The following is a 22,203-nucleotide window of genomic DNA, read 5'->3' as shown; positions in this document are numbered from 1 at the left end:
GGCTGTCCTGGGCTCCCTTTGTAGACCAGGCTGGCTTTGAACTCAATGATCTGCTGCCTCTGCCTCCTGAGTGCAGGCTGTGAGTCATCATGTGGTTACTGGGAATTGAACTCAGGACCTTTGGAAGAGCAGACAGTGCTCTTAACCTCTGAGCTATCTCTCCAGCCCCATTTGCATTTTCTTCTTCTATTTTTAATTTTTTGGTTTTTCAAGACAGGGTTTTTCTGTAACAGCTCTGGCTGTCCTTGAACTCACTCTGTAGTCCAGGCTGGCCTGGAACTCACGGAGATTCATCTGCCTCTGCCTCCCAAGTGCTGGGATTAAAGGCCTGGCTACCGCTTGCATCTTCTTAAGGCCTAGAATTCTTGTGTTCTTGGCAAAGTGCATGTTCCTCAGGAACTTGGGTAGGCCTCCTGAAAAGATTCACATCTTGGTGACAGCGGTTTCTTGATGGCATTTCTGTGTCATTTTCAGGACTGCTTGTGTGTGCTGTGTTTCTCGGACTTGGCTGTGTCTGCATGGTAACCTGGGGCTCCTGAAGCACCTTATGCTGACCTGATTACCAAGTATTTTGATAAAACTTGAGCATCTGCGGTCTTTTACACCCAGGACTTCAGGCCCCATGACCCCACAGGCCACCTCTGATAGCTAACTCTCATGAGTCATCTAAAAACAAGCACCATAGTCGTTCTGAAATGAGTTTGTATAGAATATATTTCACTCTTTAAAAATAAAACTTTTCAGCAGCGATAGCATCTATATACAAAAATAAACATCTTCATATTAATAACTTATATGGCAGGCGGTGGGGAGGGGTGCAGGGGGACTCCCAGGAGTGACTGAGCAATGAATGGGAGAGGGACCCTCAGGCTTGGTCTGCTGAGGTGTCAGTGTGGGGCAGAGGGGGACAGGCCGCACTGCAGCCAGAAAGCAGCCTTTTTCTCCAACCGGGATACAGATACAGCTCCCATGAGTCCTACGTGCTAGGAGGCTCTCGGCCAAGCAGTAGCTGCTCTCCTTGGGTGTCACATAGATTTGAGGTGGCTGAGTCGAGGCAGGAGATGCAGACAGCAGCATAAGGCCCTCTAGGGGTCCGTGCTGCATTCCACACCGCGCCCATTGCTTCCCAGTGACTTTGTATGGCCCTGTGGGGGTCTCTGTGACTCTGATGCTTTTTCAGTCAGTGGCTACCTGAGGTTGCTAGAGCTGCTGACAGCGGGAGACTATGTGGGCTCATCGGAGGTGGGGTGGGCGTATGCTCCAGGGAGCGGTGGTGGGTGGAGGGCCACGGTCATGGAGGTAGTCACTCTGGCAAAACTCTGGGGCAGGGTGGGGGGCATGTCCCACCTAAGCCCACCTCCCTGTGGGGCTGCAGGGCTCAGGACCTGTGAGCTCTCCTTATACATCTGGACCACCTGGAAGAGACACTGGTCTCAGTGAAGCCCCTTTGTGGGGATCACCACTACTGTTGATAAGCTGTGCTCCATCTAAGACTTCACAAAACAAGCCTTCCCTCTGCTCTGGGTCTTAAAAGGCTCAGGCCAGTCCCACTGAAGGCTGAGGGCAGGAGCATGGCATCTAAGCCCTCTGTGAGCCCCTGAGGGCATTTGGTAATGGGCCTGTCCCTTCCCTTGCTTCTCCACCCTGTCCCTTAGAATGAGGCAGGAGAGCCTGGTCACCTGTGGTGGGGGGCCCAGGATGGAGAGCAGTACAGGCAGCAGCAGCAGTCCATGGAGCAGGCCCAAGAGTGTCAGTATTGTCAGCACCACAAAGAAGTACCTGGGAGAAAGGGCGGGTCAGTGGATGTCCAGGCCCTGAGGTCAGGATGGGCTGTCCCCTCTTCCTGAGCCCTCTGCTACCTTACGATGAAGTCAAAACTGGAACCAGCAAGCATGAGCAGACCCAGCAACGTGGAGACAGCACCATCAGTCACAGGGGCAAATGTCTGTTCTAGAGCGCGAGCTGCCCGCAGGTTCCGGCTGCCCTGGCTGGTCAGGAAGCCCTAGGGAGACAGTCCTGGCGTTCCTCCTCTGCCAGTCACAGCCAGCTCTTCTTCACTGCCTCCACAGGCTACTTTTCCATTCTATGGTGCACCCAGGCCCTCCCCCACAGAAGGCCAGGTGAACTGACTTCATGGGAATGGTCTGAAAGCATTGTTCAGTCCACTCTGGTAACTCTAGAGCTGTGACTGGCCACACAGAACAATGCCCAGGGAGTGTTAATGGTGTTTAGTCAGTAGTTTTGCTGAAGCTGTACTACTCATTCATTTAAAGCACTCAGAGGCAAGCAGATCTCTGTGAGTTCAAGGCCAGCCTGGTCTACATGGGAGTTCAGGACAGCCAGGGCTACATAGTGAGACCCTATCTTTTTTTTTTTTTTTTGGTTTTTCGAGACAGGGTTTCTCTGTGTAGCCTTGGCCATCCTGGACTCACTTTGTAGACCAGGCTGGCCTCGAACTCACAGTGATCCGCCTGCCGCTGCCTCCCGAGTGCTGGGATTAAAGGCGTGCGCCACCACGCCCAGCTCTGTTTTTTTTGTTTTTGTTGTTGTTGTTTTTTTTTTTTTTGTGAGACCCTGTCTTGAAGAAGCAGAAAACAAACCTATGACAGCACTTGTGCTATGACGCTAAGATTATGCTGCTTGTGGAGTCTGACCAGCTTACTGTCTGGCATTTTTTTGTTTGTTTGTTTGTTTTGGTTTTTCGAGACAGGGTTTCTCTGTGTAGCCTTGGCTGTCCTGGACTCACTTTGTAGACCAGGCTGGCCTCGAACTCACAGCAATCTGCCTGCCTCTGCCTCCTGAATACTGGGATTACAAGACAGGGTTTCTTTGTATAGCCCTGGCTATCTTGGCACTCTGTATGCCAGGCTAGCCTCTGCCTCTGCCTCACTAGTGCCAGGATTAAAGGTATGGGCCACCACTACCTGGCAAAAATTCTTCGTTTGTATTGTTGTGCACACTGCCTCCCTCACCCCCCTTCTCAATGCTAGGGAATATCCAACCCATGGCCTTGTCCTATGGGGGAGCATTCAAGCACTGAAGGATACCTACAGTCTTTTTTTGTTTGAGACAGGGTTCCAAGCTCTTCCTGCCTCCACTGACCTAGTTTCAGGTTCTAGGATGATAGGTGTTGCCACTGTGCCCTATTCATATATTGCTTTTTTCTTCATTTTTTGTTTGTTTGTTTTAGACAGGGTCTTTCAGGTTATTCTGTAGACCAGGCTGTCTTTAGCATTGTTGTGACCTTCCTGTCTGACTCCTGAGTGCTGGGATTAGACAGACATAAGCATCACAGCAGGCTCATATACTGTTTTTATAATCTATTACTGCAAGGCTATGGGGATGGGGAAGAGAGCTCTTTGTGCAGACTATCTGGTTGCAGGAGGATTAGAAAATGGGATGGTGGCGCACGACTTTCATCCCAGCACTCGGGAGGCAGAGGCAGGCAGATCACTTTGAGTTCGAGGCCAGCCTGGTCTACAAAGCAAGTCTAGGACAGCCAAGGATACACAGAGAAGCCACCACCATGCCTGCCTCTGGCTTTTCCAATTCTGTTTTCATTGTTGTTGCTGTTAGGCAGGGTCTTGTTATGTTACCTTGGTTGGCCTGGCAATTCATAGATGGGCTGGCCTCCAATTCACAGAGATCTGCTCACCTCTGCCTCCTGAGTGCTGGGATCAAAGGTGTACATCACCATGCCCAGCTTAAATGTTTAAACAGTTCCTAGCACACAGAAGGTGACCTCACCATTTGTGAAAAAGCCTGATCAGGGGCTGGAGAGATGGCTCAGAGGTTAAGGGCACTGGCTGCTCTTCCAGAGGTCCTGAGTTCAATTCCCAGCAACCACATGGTGGCTCACAACCATCTATAATGTAATCTGATGCCCTCTTCTGGTGTGTAGGCATGCAAGCAGAGAACTGTGTATGTAATAAATAAATAAATACATTAAAAAAAAAAAAAGCCTGATCAGCTGCCCTTTCCTTCCTGGGCCTATGCTTACCAGAGCCACGTGAACTGTGAATTCAACACCAATGCCTACCGAGGCCACAAGGATCACCACTGGGATGGCACTCAGTTTGATGCCCAGGAATCCCATGATACCAAAGAGCTCCACAGTCATCATCGCCAGGACCAGCACCTGTGGAGGGCAGGGCTTACCCAGGGCTCCTGGCAGGAGCACTGGCCTGGACAGGGCAGAGCGGGTTGCCACTGGGGTCCCTCCCACTCCACCCTGCAAATACTCACTATGAGGCCGGCTGTCCACGGGCTGAGGAGCAGCAGGGCACAGACAAGGAAGGTGCACACCAGCAGGATGCCGACTGCCAACAAGAAGTAGCGTCGAAGACCCAGATACTGCTCCCAGAAGAGGAAGGGGGAGCCACTGGGGTAGGCATGCACCCCCGCCTGGCCGGCCTCTGTGCATGCTGCCCGGGCCCCCTCGATGGCTTCTACAAAGTCTGCAGTCTTCTGGAGTCCGTGCAACAGGAAGGGGAACTGCGCAAACTCCAAAGGCTGGGCTGCTGGGACTGCGGGGGGAAGGGGGGGGGGGAGACAGAGCAACAGAGGGAGGTGATGGAGCGAGTGGAAGAGTAAAGGGGGATCTGGGGCGGGGGTCAGGGCATGTGTGGACTAAGGACCAGGTCCCAGCTGAGCTCCCCCCAGACTCACTGCGAAGGTTCTCCCCAGTGGTGTCGTATTTGTCATGCAGCCATTCGGGAGGTGGGGGGTAGAAGTTGGCCTGAGAGGCTGCTAGGCCCAGGGGGTCACTGCTCCCCCACACAGTTAGCCCCATATAGAAGAGCTCTGGTGGGATCAGGCCCTCCTTGTCCACCAGTTTCCTTGTGGTCAGCTGTGAAAGCAGAGAGGGCTGAAGGCCTGGGCTGAGGTCCAGAGCCCACCAGTGCTCTTTTACCAGTTAGCCCACTCTATACCTGGTTGAAATCCAGAGGCTCCTGGGCATTCCCAGTTTGGATGAGCAGCTTGTAGGCCAGGGCGCCGTCTTCAGAGCCATTGCGGTAAGAGTGGTGGGTGATGCGTCCAGAAGCCCAGTCCTGGTCAAATGCAGCCTGGATACCTGGAGGTACACAGGGTGGACCAGGATGGGCCTACAGCTGCTAAAGATTGCACTGTGCACTGTGCAGCGTGCCTACCTGTCAGTCTCTTGGCCTCTTACCTTGTAGCCAGCTGCGGTAGTAGTGCAGCCAGGTGCGGGGCGCCTGGGTGGCGGGTGGGGGCAGCACAGCCTTGAGGGAACTGAAGCGCTGGTGCAGATCAAAGAGGGCGCGTTGGGAGTGGGCGTAGTCAAAGCCACCCTGTGTCACCAGGGCCACCTCGTACAGGGAGAAGTACCTGAGCTGGGCGCTCAGGAAGGCATGTTCCTTGGTGCCCCGCGGTACCACATCTGTCAGGGCCAGCCCGTCTTGTACCAAGGTGGCTCCATAGAGACTCAGGCCTAACAGTGCCCCAAAGAACAGCAGCACCAGGGCCTGTGGGGTGGGTGGAGCTAAGCAGGAGGCCCAGGGCTGTCCTCCAGCCCTCTGCCCTCCTTGGAGCCAGACACACTGAGCCTCCATCCTGCCCCACCGGGACTAACCTTGGCTTGTGTCTGGAGCAGTAAGGGCGCAAACTGATAGCGGGCAAAATGGGCCAGAGTCCAGTGGGCACAGAGCAAGGAACTGCAGGCTGCCTCTGGCCCTGTCCCCTCTTCCTGGCCGAGGAGGTCGCGTGTGGATCCTCCAGGGCCATAGAGTTCGGAGCCCAGTAGGTCAGAAGTCGGAGACAGCAGGTGGGTTTGAGGAGGCAAAGCGGTGAGGACATGGCGGCTGCCATTGTCGCAGTGGGTAAATGCTTGCACAGTGGCAGTCAGGTGGGTGATGCCCACTGGAACTGCTCTGTCCCCTAGCTCCTGGGGCAGCATCTGAATGACCTGAGCAGAGCAGGGCCTGGAAGAGCCAGGGAGAGCAGACGGGTCATGAGTTGAAATGCAGGGCAGGGGACAGGCTAGGATGAGGTTGGGGGAGGGACAGTACCTAGGGAAGCAGCAGAGGACGTCAAGGCGCTGGCGGTGGCGCCTGCGCAGGTCGAGGCTCAGGACGGCTGGGAAGATAAGCATCACCGCCACAAAGTTGCAGCCCACCACTATGGCGGCCTGAGGAGATGGGAGGGGACACAAGCTGGATGAACCCTGCTCGGTGTGCTGCCCACCCCAGCCCACCTATCCGTTCATGAGGCCTCACCTGCAGGGAGAAAGCCCGCAGCGCAGGAATGGGAACCAGGACAGCCATGAAGAAGGCGACCATGTTGTTGATGGAGGTGAGTGCGACACTGGTGCCTGTGCGTCTCAAGCACTCACCCATACGCTCCTGCCAGGACAGAGCAGGGACATACCTTTGGGTCACAGAGGGCTGTGGGACTTTAAGGCAGAGTAAGGGAAGGCTCAGGAACTTGGGAGAAATGGAATTCTGATGCCACAACAGCCAGCGTGTGTCGGGTACCATGAATGGGCACACACTACTCTAAGCACCAGTCCTGCGTTATGTCACTGGTCCTACTGTCAGCCCTCAGGACACAATCACTGTTACTTGACTTTTTGAGAAAGGGTCTCTCTTAGCTGCCCTGGACTCACTTTGTAGACCAGGCTGGCCTCAAACTCACAAAAATCCGCCTGCCTCTGACTCGAGTGCTGGGATTAAAGGCATGTGCCACCACGCCTGGCTATTCCTACTTCTATACGGGAAGATGAATGCACAGAAAGGTTAATGAGCCAATCAGACATGGGTACTCCAACCAAGAGGCTCTGATGAGCCCAAGAGGGTGGATGGGTCCTTACTGGGAGAGGAGTGTCGGGTGGGGCCTTTGTGAAGGCATGTGCCAACAGGAACACATCATCCACGCCGATGCCCAGAGCCAAGAAGGGCAGCACCTGGAGGGGCAGAGTGCGGAACCAACCATCTGGAGGGGTGGTGCAGCTTAGAGATGGCCCCAAAGGCTGCCCCGAGATCTGCTTTACCTGAGTGGTAGCAGCATTGAAAGTGATGCCAAGCAGGGCACAAAGCCCGAGGCCCGAGGCCACGGCCAAGGCCACCAGCAACACCCCAGCGAGACCCACAGCACCCTGGGACTGGGAACAGTCCCACCGTAGCATTGTTATGCAGGCGTAGGCCAGCTGTGGGGAGAGAGGACAGTCTCAGACAGGGATTTCCGGGTGGATACTTGCTGGAGGGGAGGCAAGGCTGCTAGACGCAGGACCCACCATGAGCAGATAGCCTCCCACCACACGGGCAGCGCTGACTTCAGAGAAGGAACGCAGGATGTCATCCAGGGTGGTGGTGGAGAAGGCATGGATCTGCTGCGATGCGTTGGCAGGCAGAGCCTCCTGGGCCAGCTGGAGACACAGGATGAGGAGGCTGAGGACACAGGAGGCAGGAGTGGCCTCAGAAAACACGTGTGGTCCTTGCCCTCACTGACCTGCACAAAGCGCCGCTGCCAGGCCTGCAGCACCGTGCTGGCTTGCTCCTCACTCCAGCCGATGTCGTGTGTCTGGTAGTCGCCCCGGAAGTGCTCATACAGCTGCCGAGGACTCATTAGCAGGAACGTGCTCTGCAACGCCTCTGCCCTGGTCAGGGGGTATGGGAGGGGGGTCAGCGTGGGTTTGCCCAATGATCCTGCAAGAGCTGCCTACTCTTACAGTGTGGATTCCCAGGTCCCCTCGCCAAATACCAGGGGAGTCCCAACCTTAGCAGGTGTCCTTGGAGATCTCTGGCTGTGCCTCCCAGTAGCAGCTCCTCTTGCCAGTGCATGAATTTGTGGGAGAAGCCATGGCAGCCCCCACTCAGCTCCCGAGCCACATGCGGAGTCTAGAGGGGAATAGAAAGAGATGTATACGTCTTTAGGATTTTATTTATTGGGGCTGGAGAGATGGCTCAGTGGTTAACAGCACTGGCTACTCTTCCAGAGGTCCTGAGATCAATTCTCAGCAACCACATGGTGGCTCACAACCATCTCTAATGGGATCTGATGCCCTCTTCTGGTATGCAGGTATACTCACATATATATATAAAATAAGTAATAAATCTTTTTTAAAAATTTAATGTTTATTATCTGTGTGTGTGCATGCTGGTGTGTATGTGTGTGTGTGTGTGTGTTGTGTGTGTGTGTCTGTCTGTATACCTAAACTGGATAAAGAAAGCCCTGGGCTTGTACCTCCAGGACCCATGCCTACACAGAACTCCTCAGTGGGCAGAAACATGCACTGTCTCTTGCATACTGCATGAACTGACAGCTAATGTTCTACAGAGGCCACAGGAGGAATCAGGCTAGTGAGGACTATACAGCAAGATCCCATTTCAATAAATGGAAAAACAGGCCAGAGAGGTAGCTCAGCTGGCTGTGAGCACTCCCCAGCAGCCATATCTAACAGCAACTCCAGCTCCAGGGATCTGACACCCTCTTCTGGCTTCTACGGACACCCATATATACATATAGGCAACACACACACACACACACACACACACACACACACACACACACACACACACACACACCCACCCACACCCACACCCACCCACCCCTTAAAAAGCAAAATAAGAGCTGGAGAGGTGGCTCAGAGGTTAAGAGCACTGGCTGCTCTTCTAGAGGTCCTGAGTTCAATTCCCAGCAACCACATACATGGTGGCTCACAACCATCTATACCCTCTAACGCCCTCTTCTGGCGTGCAGGCGCACATGCAGGCAGAGCACTGTATACATAATAAATAAACCTTAAAAAGAAAAAAAGGCAAAACAAAACTGAAAGCAGGATGTGGACTTTAATCCCAGCACTTGGGAGACAGAGGCAGGTGGGTCTCTCTCTGTGAGTTCAAAGCCAGTCTGGTCTACACAGAAGGGTCCAGGACAGCCAGGGCTGTATAGTGAGACCCTGTCTCACCCTCGTCCCCCTAACAAACAGACCACACAACAACAAAGAAAAGAACAAACCAAATACTGAAAAGGCAAATGAAAGGAGCGGGTACCGCAGAGATGGCTCAGAGGTTAAGAGCACTCTTCCAAGAGGGCTGAGTTCGGTTCCCGGCACTCGGGTCGGGCAGCTCACAACTGTCTGTGACTCCAGCTCCAGAGGATCCAACAATTTTGGTCTCCTCCAGCACCTACACTCACATGCACACTCAGACCTACATATAATTAAAAAAGGAAAGAATGCCTTTAACCCCAGCGCTCAGGAGGCAGAGGCAGGCAGATCTCTATAAATTTGAGGCCAGCCTGGTCTACAAAATGAGTCCAGGATAGCCAAGGCTACACAGAGAAACCCTGTCTCGAAAAACCAAAATAAATAAATAATAAAGAAAAGAAAAGAGTGATTTGTGTGCCACTTGAGGGTTCTTTAGAAGTGAATGAGACCAGGCGTGGTGGCGCACACCTGTAATCTCAGCACTCAGGAGGCAGAGGCAGGCGGATCACTGTGAGTTCGAGGCCAGCCTGGTCTACAAAGCTAGTCTAGGACATCCAGAGTTATACAGAGAAACCCTGACTCAAAAAACCAAAAAAAGTGAATGAGAATGAAACACTCACGTGTGTGTGTGTGTGTGTGTGTGTGTGTGTGTGTGTCCAGAAGGTGGGCAGGGAACCCTTTGGAACACAGGAGAAACTGTCTTTCTTGACAGATCTGGCTAGGAACCCACCTGCCTGCTGTGATGGTTGGGGGCACTAGGTGGGCAGTGCTGGTCATCCGGGTCCAGACAGGGCCGGCCCACGTAGGCCTGTCCCACTTGTGCCTTGTCGAGCAGCTCCCGGAAGCCCTCCAGAGAGGCAAAGGGGCCCAGCTCCTCCAGCAGCTGCTGGGGATCCAAGTTGGTCCACTGGATATCAGGGCGGCCCCTGGGGGAAGCCTGTGGTTAACGAAGGTCAGAAAACAATGCCTGCCCCCAGTCTGCTGCTGCGACCTCCCAAGGGTGATCCCTAAGGAGAGTGTGCAAGGCTTGGCTTGCCTCAGCTGCCAGGCTGCTCAGTGAGCTTTGGACACAAAAGGGGCTAAGACAGACCTTGGGGTCTATGTGCTTGATATGTGGACAGGTCCAGGAAAGCCCCACTAGTTCACACTAAGATGTCTGCCCTTGTTCTAACTTATAACCAGACACGCACCTGCATCTAACAGGCTTTTTTTTTTTTTTAACCACTCCCCGCCCCCAGTCGCAGCAACAATTCAGCCGACAGTCAGGTACCATGAGCAGGAAAGTCTCAGAGAGATCTTTGCCTGGGGATCTATGTGTCCTGTCTAAATCAGACAGGTCCTCCTTCCCTTGGGAGGTGAGGCGAGGCAGGTGGAGAGCCTTGGGCAGTCGGGCTCTCTCTGATCCTGGCCTGGGCGGTAATCAGGACTTGGCGAGGCTCTCACTACCCTTTTCATTCATGCCCCTACACCCCTCTGCTCTGCGGGGGAGTCCCTGGCAGGAGATGAAAAGGGCCCCAGGGGCAGCTGGGGCGGCACTCACGGCAGGTAGGCAGAGCCCCCTTGGAGTTTGGCTCCCTCCCAGAAGCAGTCGAGTGGAGTGAGGATCACACACGGAAACAGCTTCTCAATCATCTGCCAAGGACACCTCAGGTCACATCAGTCCTACCCCTAGGGTTACCCTCTGGTGTCCTCCCAACACCCCCACCCTCTCTGCCAAGCACTTGGGGACAACCCTGGGATACTCACCCGTTCAATCATTCCATTTTCAATAAGGGGCACCCCTGATTTGTAGCAGATTTTGTTCAAATCCCAGGACCTGTAAGAACCAGGGCACAGTGATCAGAAGAGGGACGCCACCCTAGAACTCCCTCCGCCCTGCCACGCCCCTGGAAGCCTCAGCCAGACTTACTTCCCATACAGGGACACTTGTACTTTGCTGGCCGTGAGGGCGGCCTGGAGGTGAAGGCCCAGCGCCTCGGGGGTGAGGACGTTCCCCCCCGCCTGGCGTGCGGTCTGAATCAGCATCTGGGAGGTGTACGCAGCCTCCTCCCCCAGCTTCTCCCTGGTGTAGTGCAGCTCCTGGCTCACCCGGCTGTCCACTGCCAACGCAAAGGGAGACGGTTGGGAGAAGGGCCCGGGGGGTACTGGAGCTCAGGGAGACGGGGTCCCAATCTCTGAGGGCCTCCAGGGTAGAAGATGCTGTGGAAGAGTGTCTGCCTCCTCCTTGGTGGCCTCACTCACCCCCAATCCCCACCCTGACACCTTCCCCACCCCTGCAATCTCCTGGCCCTTTTCTTAGGAGGTGGAGACCCCACAGCTGCAGGACTCGGGTGGTGTAGAGTGTAGACCCACACAGGCTGGGGTTCAATGCAAAGGCTTGAAAATAGGACTAACTCGACCAGGTGGTGGTGGTGCACGCCTTTAATCCCAGCATTTGGGAGGCAGAGGCAGGTGGATTTCTCTCTGAGTTGGAGGTCAGCCTGGTCTACAGAGCGAGTTCTAGGACATCCAGAGCTGTTACACAGAGAAACCCTGTCTTAAAAAAAAAAAAAAAAAAAAAAAAGAATGAAAGAAAGAAAGAAAAGAAAAAAGAAAGCAAAAAAGAAAAAGAAAATGAGAATTACTCAGTGGTAGAGTGCCAGCAAAGGGTGCGCAGGGTCCTGGGCTCAGTCCCCACACAGAAAGGAAAACATGAGTGTGAGCTGGGCCTGCAGGGTATAGAAACATCCAGGTAAGGGCCCCTCAGTCCCTCTCTGCTTAGCTGAGCAGGACAAGGAGGAACCACTGGGGCCTGTGGGGATGGTTTACTAAAAATATGGTCTAGAGGCCACTTCTAGTCAGGCTACCTATGGCAGGGATGGCAGCACCTAATAAAAACACTGTACAGCCCGTGGACAAGGGACACGGTCAGTCTTCAGTGTGATGCTTCCTGCCACAGGGCAGGATGGGCCCTGGCCTCCATGCCTTGGTGGAGATGAAATCAAGGAGGGCTGAGAGATCGAGACCCCGCTCCCCAGCCTCGCTGAGCTGAGGGCCAGGCCTGCCTTGCCTTCCTGCAGGCCAGAAAATCTCAGGTTTTACACAGTGCTGGCCATGGAATCACACTGTGCAACTGGGGCTTGGGAAAGAAAGGGATTTTTTGTTGTTTTCGGTTTTTGAGACAGGGTTTCTCTGTGTAGCCTCGGCTGTCTTGGACTCACTTTGTAGACCAGGCTGGCTTCGAACTCAGAGCGATCCGCCTGCCCCTGCCTCTTGAGTGCTGGAACTAAAGGCGTGAGGCGCCATGCCTGGCTAGGAAGTGGCATTTTGAGGGGACATGACCTATGATTTGGAGGAGGGTAAGGGCCACAGCAGGGACACTTTGGAGATTTGCTTCTACTTGCCTGGGGGACTTCTTGCTGGCCACTGTCACGCTCTGGAATCCAGACGGAGACCCCACCTTTCCCTGCTCCCCACTCTTTTTTTACTCTGTAGTTTGGCTGGTCTAGAACTCACTGTGTGGCCAAATGGTCTCAGATGTGGGGCAATCCTCCTACCTCTACTTCCTAAGTGCTGCGATGACAAGCGTGGCCACCTTACGCAGCAGCCACATGCTACTTCCCCCTTTCAGGACCATGTCCTCTCCACACTCAAGCCTCTGGTCACTTCCCAGCGTAAATCTGCGCACATGCGCAGTCCTTTGCCCTTCCTCATGAGCAGTCCTGGGCAGCCACGCTGCCTCTCCACATTCACTCTTTTTTCCTATCCCCACTACTGCCCTGGGTCTGTTTCTTCCACCAGGCTCAGGTTAGTGGCTGCCACATAGAAGGAAGGAGAAAGGGCAGAGACACCACTCCCTGCAACCCCCCGCCCCCGCCACGGTAAGAGGACACGAAGGCATGGGAGGATGGGAGGAGGCAGAGACTGGGAGAGACATGATAAGACAGCAGGAGAAAGAGACACAGTTAACTCAAAACACACTGGCACTGGCAAGACTAAAGAACCTCAGGATAAAATGTGGACAGAGAAAGACAAACATCAGCTGACGAGGCTGACGACCGATGCCAGGGCAGAGAGGACACACTGTACACGGGAGGAGGGGAACGGGTTCAGGGACCAGAACAAAGCTCTCTTCAGGCCTTACCCCAGGCCCTGCTTCTGTCTGTGTCTCTGAGCCTCAACTCCCACCTTTATTTCTTTATTTTATAGGTTATTTGTTTTATGTGTCTGAATGTTCTGTCTACATGTCTATATGTGCAACAGGTGCATGCCCAGTGCCCTTGGAGGTCCGATGAGGCAGTCAGATCAGATCCTCTGGAACTGGAGTTACAGAGTGGGGGCTGGGAACTGAACCTGGGTCTCTGTAGGACTAGTCAGTGCTCTAAACCACCAAGTCACCTCTCCATTCCAGTTTACTTTAAAGTAAGACTGAGTGATGGCTCAGGGGGACTAATGTTGAATTTCATGAGCTTACATAGCCTGCTATACAGTGAACTCCTATCTCAAAAAACCCAAACCAACCAAATAAACAAAGAGCCAGATAGTGCCCACCTAGGCAGGATTAGAATAAAGGCAGATAGGGCTAGAGAGATGGCTCAGCAGTCAAGAGCACTGACTGCTCTTCCAGAAGACCCAGGTTCAATTCCCAGCACCTACATGGCAGTTCATGAATGTCTGTAAGTCCAGTTCCAGGGGATCTGACACCTTCACACAGACACACACGCATGCAAAACACCAATGCACATAAAATAAGAATAAATACATCATTTTAAAAAAGGAATGAGCTGGGTGTGGTGGCGCATGCCTTTAATCGCAGCACTCAGGAGGCAGAGGCTGGCGGATGGCTGTGAGTTCAAGGCCAGACTGGTCTACAAAGCGTCCAGGACAGCCAAGGCTACACAGAGAAACCCTGCCTCAAAAAATAAACAAAACAAAAACAAAACAACAACAAAGGGATGAAGAGGATGCGGAGAGATGGGTCAATGGTTAAGGGCATTTTCTGCTCTTCCAGCAGACAGTGCTCTTAACCTCTGAGCCATCTCTCTAGCCTCCAATAAATAAATATTTAAAAAAAAAAAAAAAAAGCAATGAAGGCAGGCAAAAGACCTAGGAAACTGCCTGTTACCATAGGTACAGATATGGAATTGTAGGCAGGGGTTGCTAGGGGAATAATGACATGACAGAAAAAGGATGAGAAACTAGGAGAAATGACAGCTGGGAAAAAGCAGGAAGAAGACAGAGAACGGGCACACCTGCCAAGGACTGGTTAACCAGGACAGATGCTGCCTCTGCGGCAACAGCGCATGTGCCTTGCAACACTTCCCCTTAGCCCACTACTCCTTCTCTTTAAAAAAAAAAAATAAGGTCTCAGGTAGCCCAGGCTGGTCTCCAGTGTTACACATAGCCAAGCCAGTGCTCACGTAGTTGAGGTCGGAATGCTGTGTTTGAGGCCAGCTTGAGCTACGGGGCGAGATCCTGTTCGAATGACAAAACAGTAATAGGTTACTATGACTCGGGAGGCAGAGGCAGGTGGATCCCTGTGAGTTCGAGGCCAGCCTGGTCTACAAAGCGAGTCCAGGACAGCCAAGGATACACACAGAGAAACCCTGTCTCAACAAACAAACAAACAAAAAACAAATAAAACCCCAAAAAACAAATAGGTTACTATGTACTCAATGAACACAGATTTACAAACTGACAGCACTGCTGGATTACAGAGGTCCACCATGGAGTGTACCTTGGAACACTATTTCAGTATCGATGCTCTCAAGTATCAGTGCAAAAACTGTGCCTGTGAGGGCCTAAGAGCTATTGCCGGGCCTCAGGCCTTGTGATGGAACAGGAAATCACAGTAAGTTCGGAGCAGCGCTCCAGGCGACCTGATGTTTTCATTATCTGACAAGCCAGTAAGAGCCGGCCCATGAATCAGGATCCAGAGCTAGGCACTATTAAAGGTTTGGGGTTTCGTCCGAAACTGTTAACAGAGAACTAGGGGCCTGGAGAGTTGGCTCAGTGGCTGTTCTTTCAGAGGAGCTGGGTTCAATTCCCAGTACCTCCATGGTGGCTCACAGCTGACTCTAAGTCCAGTTGCACGGCATCCGACAATCTTCTAGCCTCTGTAGGCACATGGCAAGTATGTGCACAGACATACGTGTAGACAAACACCCAGGCACATAAAAAACAAATACATGAAAGAGTGAGGCAGGAAAGCGCCATAACAAGGCAAAGGGCCGGAAGGCTCCAAGCCGGATCTGACCAGACGTATATGAACTCCGGGGGGGGGGGGGGGAATGTGGAGGCAGATTTGAAGGCCAGGCTGACTCCGTCCCTTAGCCTCTCTGCTAGCTGGTGGATGTCACTGGCCACCCTCCAAAAGGCCAATGGTTAGGGACACCTGGTCTCCTCTCTAGCGCCACAGCGTAAAATCACATTTTCCAAGGAGGAATCAGAGTCACATTGCATTTTGCTAACTGAAGGGTTTGCCAGTAATACATTCTCAACAAGTAGATCAGGCAGGAAGTTGGCTGGGAAGCTTATCAAAATATTTTCCCACTTTCTTCTTTCTTCTATCTATCTATCTATCTATCTGTCTATCTATCTATCATCTCTCTATCTCTCTATCATCATGCCTACCTGCCTACCCATCTCTCTACTTATGTTCTTAGTTACTGATCCGAGGCTCACGGTATACTAGGTAAGCACACTACCACTGTCGCCTCAGCCCTTTAAAATAATAGTTTTAATTATGTGTCTGTATGTGTACCAGTGTGTGTGCATGCATGTTTGTATGTGTGTATGTGTGTGCCACTGTGTATACACATGTATGTATGCCAGTATGTATACTTATGTGTGTTTGTGTGCCTGTATCTGAGTCTGTGTGTTCATGTGTGTGCCTGTGTGCCACTGTGTGTATACATATGTATGTATACACTGGGGTCTGCGTGTGTGTGTGTGTGTGTGTGTGTGTGTGTGTGTGTGTGTGTGTGTGTGAAGGCCAGGGGCCAGAGGCTGATGTCCACTATCTTCATCTATCCCTCCCTATTTTTCCCCCCGAGAGTTTCTCTGTATGCCCTTGGCTGTCCTGGAACACTCTTTGTAGACCAGGTTGGCCTTGAACTCATAAAGATCCACCTGCCTTTGACTCCCGAGTGTGGGATTAAGGGAGTGTGCCACCACGGCTTACCCCTCTCTATTTTTTGAGACAGGTTCTCTCACTGAACCTGGATCTCGCCATTCTTGCTATACTGGCTGACCAGCAAGGCCCAGGATCCACTAGTGTCCACTGTGCCCACCTGCAGTGTTGGAGTTATAAATGTGTGCCCCACGGCCTCTGTACAGGTGTAGGGAATTCCAAGTCTGGTCCGCAAACTTATGTAGCCCACCAAGAGCCACCTCCCCAGTCCTAGTACTTTAACGTTGAGACACCATTTCAGTAAGTTGCCAAGACCTGTCTTGAAGTCATTCTGTGGCCCAGGGAAGTCCTCAAACTTTCACTCTCACCTCCCACGTAACTGAGATTATAGGCCTGTGTATCTAGGCCCAAAGAGACGCAGGCTCGGGAGACAGTTCAGCTCACCAGCTTTGATCCCCAGTACCACATAACTGTGTGTGGTTGGTGTCTGTAATCTCCTCTTAAGAGGATGTATAAACAGGAGAACCAAAGTTACCCCTCACTATGAAGGCGTTTGTGGCCAGCCTGGACTACATGAGACTCTGTCAAAAAAAAAAAAAAAAAAGAAAAAAAAGAAAAAAAAAAAAAAAAGAAAGAAAGAAAAGAAAAGAAAAAAGAAAGAAAGAAAGAAAGAAAAAGGAGGGGAGATGCAAGACAGAGATAATCCCCTTTTCTTTCTTTCTTTTGAGACAGGGTCTGCGTATGTATCCCTGGCTGGCCTAGCATTCTTAACAAGAAGCTGGCCTCTGCTTCTAGGCACGAGCCACCCTGCCCTCGTATGATTTTCATTTCCCACCACTGTAGCAGCAGCTTCCTTGTTTTTTCCTCCTCTTCCTCGATCATCATCACCATCATCACAATCATGATCATTATCATGCAGTCCAGGCTGGCCTTGAACTCACTATGTAGCTGAGGCTAGCCCATTTCCATTTCCCCAATGCTGGGATTATAGGAACGTGCCACCAAGCCCAGGAACAACAGCTTTCTGGGATAAGCCTGAGGACAAAGCCTCATACGCTGAAGACAGACGAGAAAGGAAGAACCTGAGTTCTGCCTGCTGCTGCCCGACTAATCGCCCTAGAATTCTCCATTGCCAAATTTCCTGTTACAAGATTAAAACCCCGAGTGGCGCCAGGCCTTTAATCCTAGTACTCAGGAGGATCTCTGTGAGTTCAAGGCCAGTCTGCTCTACAAAGTGAGTCCAGGACAACCAGGGCTCTTACACAGAGAAACCCTGACTCAGAGGAAAAAAAGAAAAGAAAAGAAACTGTAGCCTCTTCCTGCCAGTTCTACACATCCCCTCTCTCTCTTCCATGTGGTTACAAGGACTCCAAATGTATAATTAGTTGAATGTTGGGGAAGATTGAAAAGGTCTTAACTATGGACCCATCAGAGGGAAGAAAGGATGGTTAGCTGTGAGACACATTGAAAAAGAAGAGCCAGAAGCCGGGCCGGGTGGTGCACGCCTGTGAACCCAGCACTCAGGAGGCAGAGGCAGGCGGATCTCTGTGAGTTCAAGGCCAGCCTCATCTACAGAGCAAGTCCAGGACAGCCAGGGCTACATAGAGAAAAACCAAAACCAACCAACCAACCAAATAAATAGGAGGAATCAATAAACAAGTGAGAACTGAGACTAGCTCCTACGGATTCAGCTATGAGCTGCTGTGGGCTCCACCAACAGGTGGGTGATCATCCCCTGTCTGTGACGTCAAACGACTGTCTGCTCCTTATCCTCAATCAGGGTACGTGCTATCATTTGTAGTTTACAGAGCTATCTGTCTGTGTGCATGTGTGTCCGGTGTGCATGCCTGTGTCCACAGGCCGAAGGCAGAAGAGGATCAGATGCCCTCGATCTCCTTAAAGCTGGGTTTTGTGTTTTCTCAGCTTGTCCGAAGCCAACACATGCCAGCGATCCTCCTGCCTTCATCCTGTTGGCGATGGGGGTTACATGCGCGCGCGCGCGCGCGTGTGTGTGTGTGTGTGTACGCAAGCGTGCATATGTGTGTGTGTACACTCTGGTCCTCAAGGCTGCACAACAAATGCTCTTAACTACTAAGACATCCTTCCAGCCCCTCTACCTTCCCTTCTGAGACAAGGTTTCTGCCTGGACTGCAGCTCATGGCTTCAGTTAGACTGGCTGGCAATCCCAGAAGCTGCCTGTCCCGCTCACGCAGTGCTAGGGTTACAGGTGTGCTTTGGCATGGGTGCTGGGGGTCCAAGCTCGGGTTCTCACGATTGTACAGGAAGCACTTTGCAGGCTGAGCTGTCTTTCCTGCCCCATAACTATTGACTTTTGAGCCCCTCCCAACCTTTGTGGGTTTCTTGAGACACAGTTTCTGTGTTTATTCTGGAACTCACTCTGCTGACCAGGGCGGCCTCAAACTCACATATCCTCCTGCCTCTGCCTCCTGAGTGCTGGGACTAATGGCATGTGCCACCACTACCAGGCCAACCCCTTAGTTTTAAGTTGATCAGGATAGTGGTGTTTGATCCCTAACCCGCACCTCACCAAAAAAAAAAAAAAAAAATCAGAAGAGGCAAAGGAAAACATCCCATTTATAGCCGAGGAGTTCCTGCTTCCTTTCAGTCCTAGCTAATCGAGGAGACAAGTCCCTTCAGCTCCTCGTGTGAAGGGTGTTAATGAAAAGACTCAACTACAGAGCTATAGAGGAATGACCATGTCACCATCACTGCTTTTAGACAGCGATCCTACTAATGTCAACACAGAGGGGTCTATGGTGGGAGAATCCCAAGGTCAAGGTCACCTGGATGACGTGGAGAGGCCATATCTCAAAAAGCCTAGGACCAGCTCCCATCCTCTTACAATGCCGTCCTCAGAACAACCACAGCACCGGGCAGGGACTAGCCCCTCCTTCAGTGGAGTGCAGGAGGGCCACGCGCAAATGTGGACGTCCAAGCAGAGTTGAACTGGGGAAGATCTGGGGAATGCAGAAAGAGGAAGGGCAGGGCGAGGGCGGGAGACTCGCTCTATTGTGGCAGGATATTCAGAAGTCGTTTGGGACCACCCAGGCAGCTGTAGTTTGTGTGGGGGCATGCATCTTTGCATGTGTGCACATGTGTGTCCTGATGCTGGGGGCAGGCTGGCAGGCAGGGAGAAACATCTGCTCTGGACCCTAGGGCTGTGTTAAGAGTGTGAATACTTAAGAGTCTGCAGAGGGCTGGGGGCAGGGTGGAGATGGGGTGTGGGAGCCCAGGATGCAGGAAGGCTCCAAGAAACATCTGCTCTGTATCCTAGGACTTGCCAGCATTCAAAATAACTTGAGGGTGTGAGACTGCGACCTGGGACCTGCCTTGGGTACGGGCCAGGGCTGGGGAGGGCTGGGGAGCCTACGAATGCAGACTTGCCAGGGATTCTGCCTTGGACGAGCAGCTGCCATATGAAACTGGGCATCAGGAAAGAATAGAGGCATGGTGAGATTCTGAATTGCTTAGTGCTTCCACCAGGAAGTGAGGGTTTGATCTCCTCTGACCCTGAGCATTGCCTCAAAGTCTATGCTATTTCTCCATTAAATGGCTGCAGCAGCCTGGGTGTCTGAGATTTTTACTCAGAAGCCAGGTCAGATGGATTGCTCGAAGTTTCCTATTTTTTCAGACTTAACTTTTCCTTTTGCTCTTTTTTCGTACCATCTCCTCCCCACAGCACCAGGGATCAAATTTAGCTATGGTCTTGCGCACACTAGACAAGCAGCCTGCCATGCCATCCAGCTACATCCCCAGCGATCGTCCTTGTCTGTCTGTTGTCTCTTTGTCCGTCTCTCTGAGACAGGCCGCTGTTGACTTCCTAGACTGAAAGCAGCTCTCTTGTCTCAACCCCCGGAGCGCTAACTTCTGAGTGCTCTGGTCAGGGAGACATCTCTCCGTGCCTTCCCTGATACACTTGGCTTTGTTTTGTATGGAGCTTATCCCAGCACACATTTTACTTTCCTTGGCCACTGAAAAATGGGTCGTGTCCCATTGTGATCTCTGATGTACAGTGCTTTAAAAAGGCTAGCTATAGATAATAAACTGACATACACATACAAAGATAAATATTCCATAAGCAGCTGGACGTGGTGGCGCACGCCTTTAGTCCCAGCACTCGGGAGGCTGAGGCAGGCGGATCGTTAGAAACCCTGTCTCGAAAACCAAAAACCAAACCAAAGCAAAAACAAGACAAAAAAACCCAAAAACAAACTCACAAGGGGCTGGCAAGATGGCTCAGTGGTTAAGAGCACTGACTGCTCTTCCAGAGGTCCTGAGTTCAATTCCCAGCACCCACATGGTAGCTCACAGCCATCTATAATGTGATCTAATGTGCACTTTATACATAATAAATAAATAAATAAATAAACCAAACCAAAACAGATTATTATATGTTTTATATTCCATAAGCTTATTTACAGGATGCCGCCATGCATCTAGGCATATCCGTTTATGGGTGAGAGATTGGGTGTGAGACGGAGGACACAGTTGATGGTAGAGACTTACTTGCCTAGAATGTGCAATGTCCTGAGCTCCATTCAGAGCACTGAGGGAGACTTGAGGAGAGAGAGGCACTCTCCAACATGCCCAGATACACAGGCTCTGATCAGGAGATGTTCCTTTAGATCCTGGGCTAGGCCTGCTGGGGCTCAGGGACCAGCTCCCCATCCTGACCTTGTCTTGGGCTCCATATTTCAAAGCAGCAAGGGTAACTCACCTTCTACCCAGAGCTGTTCCAGGTCTGTCTCAATAACCGCCACTCGGAGACCCAGTGCCAGAGCCCCAAAGGCCACCAGTCCCAGGAAGAGCACTTTGCCACAGTGTCTCTGGATCCTGCAGCCCAGGGAGAAGAGCAGGCCTTGGAAGTAAGCACGAAGCCAGAGGGGGGCCTGCAGGCTCCCAGCAAGGATCTGGGGTGAGAGAGAAAGGTCAGTCGGGGAGTCAGCGGAGAGATGGAGACTCCTTCCCTTCTCTCCTCTGTCAAGTCCCGGTTCCCTGACTTCTGGGTGCTGGGCGGGAAGTAGCTACCAACAGAGGACGATTTAATTCTGTTCCCCTGTGCTTTCTCTATAAGCGCACAACACCTGAGAATGGCCCTCTCTTTTTTCTTTTGAGCGATATGAGCCACGAGGACACACTAGCTGTCAGTTGGGCACAAAGGTGACCCTACAGACACGCTGTTTTCATCGACCAGATAACAGGAAATAAAGTAACACATCTCTCATTAGCTCTCACGTGTCTTCACAGATCCAGCAACGCTTGACGAGAAAACGTCACACACCCCGCAAGCGTTCAAGTGACAAGACACGGCCCCGCTTCTTCTAGCTTCTCCTCTATTCTCACCTGAGGTGCTGAGGACCGAGCTGAAGGTGTGTAGCTTGGAGGCAGCTCTCCAAGGGACAGCGGCCGAACCATGCTGGCGAGGATGGGGGGCGCGAGCGCCCCCAACCTGCGTTATCTGAGCGCTGCCATAGGCTGGCTTGGCCCCTTGTGCAGTCCGGCTTCACCTGGGGACTCCTAGGGGCCGTGGACGTGCGGTCGGTCGTGGGTGAGACGCGGCAGGGAGCGGTTGGGTGGGATGGTGGCGCCAAGCCCCGCTCGGTCTGTGAGCCGCGGTCCAAAGTAGGTTCCGCGCGTGGGTGGGAACGGCTGGCTGGGAAGCACCTCACAGCTCAAGGTGGCGACTGTGGATCTCGGGAAGCAGCGGGAGCCTCAGAAAAAGGAGCGGGCGGGGGTGACGCCCTCCCATTGGCTGAGGGGGCCGCAAATTACCCGCCGCCCTGCTGCCGGATCCGTTGCTAGGTAACGGCGCCGCAGGGGGCGGGACTGGAGACCACCCAGGCAGGGCCACCCCTGGCCTCGCCTCCCCGGCTCGCCTGGCCGCCCGCGGGGCCCAAAGTGCAAGAGAAGGGAGGGGAGTTCTGGAGGCGCTGGTCGCTGGCTAAGTGTAAGTCAGGGTATTGAGAAAGGGAGTCCTCTTAGGGCCACCCTTTCTTCCCGACCCAGCGCAACCCCGAAGGCCTCCTTTGCACTCTCTCCATGCAGTCATCGCTCCAAAATGTAACTCTCATGATTGCTCCAAAGCTCAGAGCCCTGCATCATCCAACTATAACTAAAGCCTCAC

General features: G+C 52.5%; 1 protein-coding gene across 1 annotated transcript; it reads right to left on the bottom strand.

The window, feature by feature from the left end:
• Positions 1-1,223: 1,223 nt before the first annotated feature.
• Positions 1,224-21,951, bottom strand: Ptch2 (patched 2). The gene is made up of 22 exons (XM_051171686.1): positions 21,423-21,951; positions 20,797-20,989; positions 10,857-11,046; positions 10,694-10,763; positions 10,488-10,579; positions 9,678-9,873; positions 7,735-7,856; positions 7,468-7,615; positions 7,253-7,384; positions 7,010-7,165; positions 6,830-6,922; positions 6,237-6,362; positions 6,030-6,148; positions 5,594-5,942; positions 5,174-5,486; positions 4,932-5,074; positions 4,669-4,849; positions 4,246-4,526; positions 4,001-4,138; positions 1,860-2,002; positions 1,680-1,779; positions 1,224-1,415 (listed from the first exon to the last, which is right to left on the bottom strand). Exons 1-22 carry the CDS (start codon positions 21,492-21,494, stop codon positions 1,224-1,226), a joined length of 3,549 nt encoding a protein of 1,182 aa, XP_051027643.1. The 5' UTR covers positions 21,495-21,951.
• Positions 21,952-22,203: the final 252 nt, after the last annotated feature.

The sequence above is a fragment of the Acomys russatus genome, chromosome 29 (genome assembly GCF_903995435.1).
Source record: "Acomys russatus chromosome 29, mAcoRus1.1, whole genome shotgun sequence".
Classification (NCBI taxonomy): domain Eukaryota; kingdom Metazoa; phylum Chordata; class Mammalia; order Rodentia; family Muridae; genus Acomys; species Acomys russatus.
This window is presented reverse-complemented; position numbering and strand designations above follow the sequence as displayed.